The sequence below is a fragment of the Sprattus sprattus genome, assembly GCF_963457725.1.
Source record: "Sprattus sprattus genome assembly, chromosome: 10".
Taxonomy (NCBI): Eukaryota; Metazoa; Chordata; class Actinopteri; order Clupeiformes; family Clupeidae; genus Sprattus; species Sprattus sprattus.
Window position 1 is genome coordinate 5,855,763 of NC_137908.1, and position 5,000 is coordinate 5,860,762.

General features: G+C 45.6%; 1 protein-coding gene across 1 annotated transcript in view; it reads right to left on the reverse strand.

Annotated features, from left to right (window-relative positions):
* Nucleotides 1-5,000, reverse strand: part of LOC308371093 (arf-GAP with GTPase, ANK repeat and PH domain-containing protein 1-like) — a gene marked incomplete at both ends in the record, with an annotated part of 30,943 nt that overhangs the window by 4,120 nt on the left and 21,823 nt on the right. The window contains 4 exons of the mRNA XM_080845881.1: nt 8-98; nt 1,355-1,506; nt 2,133-2,192; nt 3,317-3,454. Of these exons, the coding sequence (XP_080702007.1) occupies nt 8-98; nt 1,355-1,506; nt 2,133-2,192; nt 3,317-3,454 (441 nt within the window). The remainder of the gene's footprint in view (nt 1-7; nt 99-1,354; nt 1,507-2,132; nt 2,193-3,316; nt 3,455-5,000) is intronic.

Genomic DNA, 5,000 nt, shown 5'->3' on the forward strand with positions numbered 1-5,000 from the left:
TACCCACTTGGTGCATCACAGTCAACACAGAAGCTGTTGCCTTTGGCATTACGAATGGCCTGAAGTGCCACTGCTTCACTCTGGCTGTTCCTCCGAGTCTGCAAAAACACACACACACACACACACACACACACACACACACACACACACACACACACACACACACACACACACACACACACACACACACACACACACACACACACACAGACACACACACACACACACACACACACACACACACGCAAATGCATAAACACACACACACACACACACACACACACACACACACCCATAAACACACACACACACACACACACACACACACACACACATAAACACACACACCCACACCCACACACACACACACACACACACACACACACACGCATGCATAAACACACACACCCACACACAAACAGAGTGCATAATTTAGTGTAATTACTATATATTAAACACACATGCGTTAATTAACCCATTTCTTCCCTCATCCTTACATAAGAAGTGTGTTGGTGTTCTTATTACACTGCCTCCCAGATCATCAGCAATCTGGAGCCGGTTCTACCTCAAGGGTCCCATCTAAATCCCCTCTCTGCACTTGGCCTGATTTAGCTGAGCAGCAGCTAGCCACAACCAACTGCCTCAAATCTAGGTTAGGGTTCCTGATGGAGAGGGGCCAGACTGGTGGAGGGAGCGATCACAGAAAAACAACAACAAAGAAAAGGTTCTGCAGTGCGTTATCCTCCAAAGTTTCCAGTTCCTTCTTTGGTTGGTTGTCTCTATTTAAGGGACCCTTGTGGAACCCTTTTTAAACTTTTCTGGCTATTAGCCTAACAGTATTAAATGGTTCCCTTACCGAGGGACCTTTTTTTAATCCCTCAAGGTTCCTTTTCCACCCGAGAAACCTTAGACTGTAGTCTTCCTGATGTGGGTTCCTGATGTGTGAAAAAAAATGTTGTGGGGCAAAGAGCACTTTAGTTCTCCAGTGTGTGTGTGAGAGCCTTTAAGCAGGTTAGTGTGTGTGTGAGAGCCTTTAAGCAGGTCAGGGGCCAAGAGCACTTTAGGGCCAGCTCCAGTGTGTGTGTGAGAGCCGTTAAGCAGGTCAGGGGCTAGCTCCAGTGTGTGTGTGTGAGGGCCTTTAAGCAGGTCATGGGCCAGTGTGTGTGTGTGAGGGCCTTTAAGCAGGTCATGGGCCAGTGTGTGTGTGAGAGCCTTTAAGCAGGTCATGGGCCAGTGTGTGTGTGTGAGAGCCTTTAAGCAGGTCATGGGCCAGTGTGTGTGTGAGAGCCTTTAAGCAGGTCATGGGCCAGTGTGTGTGTGAGAGCCTTTAAGCAGGTCAGGGAGGGGCCTCTACCTTGTTCCTGCTGCTCTCGCAGGACTGCAGGCTGGCCAGGATCTGGCTCTCGATGGCCTGGACCCAAGCGTCCCGCTCCTCCATACTGGGGGCCTCGAAATGCCACATCTGCCCTGTGCTCGACACCACCATGAAGTCATAGTTGTCCTCGTCTGGGGAGGGGGAGGGGGAGGGGGAGTGGGGGAAGGTTAATGGAATAAGTAAGGGGTTGAACATTTTTGTTCATAGTCATTTTATACGGAGTACTGTAGTGGGTACAGCACAGAGCAGACAGTCCATGCATCACAACATACAAACATCAACATCAGCATCAGCATCAACATCAACATCAACATCAACATCAACATCAACATCAGCATCAACATCAATATCAACATCCACATCAGCATCAGCATCAGCATCAACATCAACATCAACATCAACATCAAAAACAGCCAATGAAACATCCAGACATCCCTTTCAGGTGAAGAACAGTGATGGAATGGAAAGTGAAGGTGGGGTCACCACAGACAACATGGCATAGGCAGCGGGGAGGACAATCAGACATCATGGAGGCTATATCAGACAGATGAAGACACACATACGCATAAAGCCCATGCATACGCATACGCATACGCATAGACATAGATATAGACATACACATACACATACACATACACATACACATACACATACACATACACATACACACCCAAGTACACATGCACATACACACACACACATCCCCATGTACACACACACACACACACACACACACAAACACACATAACCCAATTACCTGTCTTATTTATGTTTCTCAAGCTACCAAAGCTTTTTAGCTTCCACATTTTGCGCTTGGCTGAGACGAGCATGAATAGGAAGAATCCCACAGAGGCAAACCAGGAGGAGGAAAACAGAGAGAGAGCCAGGAACACACACACACACACACACAGAGAAGGGGAGACGGAGGGACACAGAAGGAGTAGGAGACAAAGAAAGAGAGAGATGAAAGGAGAAAAACACAGAATTAGGAGCAGATTTCAGAAAGCAGCAGGAGGAAAATGTGAAGAGAAAACCAAAAACGCCCCAAATCCTCAGTCTTACTAAACAATATTCTTTCCCCTGCAGACTGCAGCATTCCTGCACCATCCAACTGGACGGAGAAATATCACAGCACAGAGCCCTCACTAAACTGGAGATGTAATCCTGTCTCACGAATACCCCACTGATAAAAATTACACAAAGTCTATTTCACACAACATTAAAAAGGCTTTGATGAAAACCCAGTTACAGCACTGCCAGGTCTTGTATAATCAGTGAACTGTTACACATCGCAGTGGAGAATGCACTCCAGTGCTCCCCCTAGTGGCTGTTATCTATGCTTTTGACGCTAACCTCATCTGCCCAGTGCCTAAGCCTTTACCAAAGAGAGACTGTGGGAAGTTGTTGTAGCTAAGTGAAAAAAGTAGAGGTCCTGGTAATAGCCAATCAAATAAATGGTGTTTCAGTTCCTGCCTGGTAACTAAATCGTAGACGAATTCTAGAATTTTGATTGGTTGTCAACCGATCGTTTTAGGGGTCAATCGATCGTCTACCGACAGAGACGTCATGCACTGAAGAAGAAACAAAAGACATGTTCCGTGCACAGGCTAATTTGCCACTCTGAGATTCTTTTGAATGAAAAGTGTGTTACAAATAAAATGCATTATTATTATCATTATCATAATTTAAAAACTAAAAATCTAGACCTGGTCTGGCCTGAGAGTGCCTGCACTGAAGAGATACTAGTCCTTGTCCTGGGTTTAGGCTAAGGGTAAGTCCATGTCTGTATTGCATTCTTTTTTTCCATTATTATAATAAAAAAATTATCTAGTCCTGGTCTGTTCTTAGAGTGCCTGCACTGAAGAGATACTAGTCCTTGTCCTGGGTTTAGGCTAAGGGTTAGTCCATGTCTGTATTGCACATGGTGTTGGTGCGGCTCACCTTCAGCTTGTCCTGATGCTGTGTCTCCTTTCTGATTCATGCTCTTCTTCCTCCTCGTCTTCTTCCTGTCAATCATCGGGGAGGAAGGGGCGGGATCTTTGCTGGAGGTCGGGCTGGACACGCCCTCTACTGAGGAGTCTGAGGAGCACAGACAGCATGCTAGTTCTACCTGGGATCCCTCTTTACACACCTCCATTAGAGCACACCTGGGATCCCTCTTTACACACACACCTCCATTACAGGACACCTGGGATACCTCTTAACACACACACCTCCATTAGAGCACACCTGGGATCCCTCTTTACACACACACCTCCATTACAGCACACCTGGGATCCCTCTTTACACAAACACACCTCCATTAGAGCACACCTGGGATCCCTCTTTACACACACACCTCCATTAGAGCACACCTGGGATCCCTCTCTACACACACACCTCCCTTATAGCACACCTGGGATCCCTCTTTACACACACACCTCCGTTAGAGCACACCTGGGATCCCTCTTTACACACACACCTCCATTAGAGCACACCTGGGATCCCTCTTTACACACACACCTCCATTAGAGCACACCTGGGATCCCTCTTTACACAGCTCCCTTATAGCACACAGGCATACACAATGTAATATTAGCACACAGGCATATTTCATGTACGTCTCTGTATATAACATTAAAATAGCACACAGGCATACACAATGGCAGTCTATGTATACAACATTAAAATAGCACACAGGCATACACAATGGCAGTCTATCGATATAACATTAAAATAGCACACAGGCATACACCATGCTAGTCTCTGTATATAACAGATCCTCAGGAATGCATTCACAAACATAATCAAATCCTTTCAAACGAAACCTAACAGCATTGTCAACTAAAAACTCTTTCTCTCTCTCTCTCCACATATAATGTACCTCACAACATTTCACAACAAATGAAAAGCTGCTCGATATTGCCAGTGACTGAAAGTGTACTTTCACATCAAGCGCATCCTATTCAGCCTTTGCTGAATCCATAGGTTACTTTCACATCAAGCACAGCCTGTTCAGCCTTTGCTGAATCCATAGGTTACTTTCACATCAAGCGCATCCTATTCAGCCTTTGCTGAATCCATAGGTTACTTTCACATCAAGCACAGCCTGTTCAGCCCATGCTGAAACCATAGGTTACTTTCACATCAAGCACGGCCTATTCAGCCTATAGGTTACTTTCACATCAAGAACAGCCTGTTCAGCCTTTGCTGAATCCATAGGTTACTTTCACATCAAGCACAGCCTACTCATGCTATGCTGAATCCATAGGTTACTTTCACATCAAGCGCAGCCTATTCAGCCTACCGGTATGCTGAATCCATAGGTTACTTTCACATCAAGCACAGCTTATGCTGAATCCATAGGTTACTTTCACATCAAGCGCAGCCTATTCAGCCTATGGTGAATCCATAGGTTACTTTCACATCAAGCAAAGCTTATGCTGAATCCATAGGTTACTTTCACATCAAGCACAGCTTATGCTGAATCCATAGGTTACTTTCACATCAAGCACAGCTTATGCTGAATCCATAGGTTACTTTCACATCAAGCACAGCTTATGCTGAATCCATAGGTTACTTTCACATCAAGCACAGCTTATGCTGAATCCATAGGTTACTTTCACATCAAGCGCAGCCTATTCAG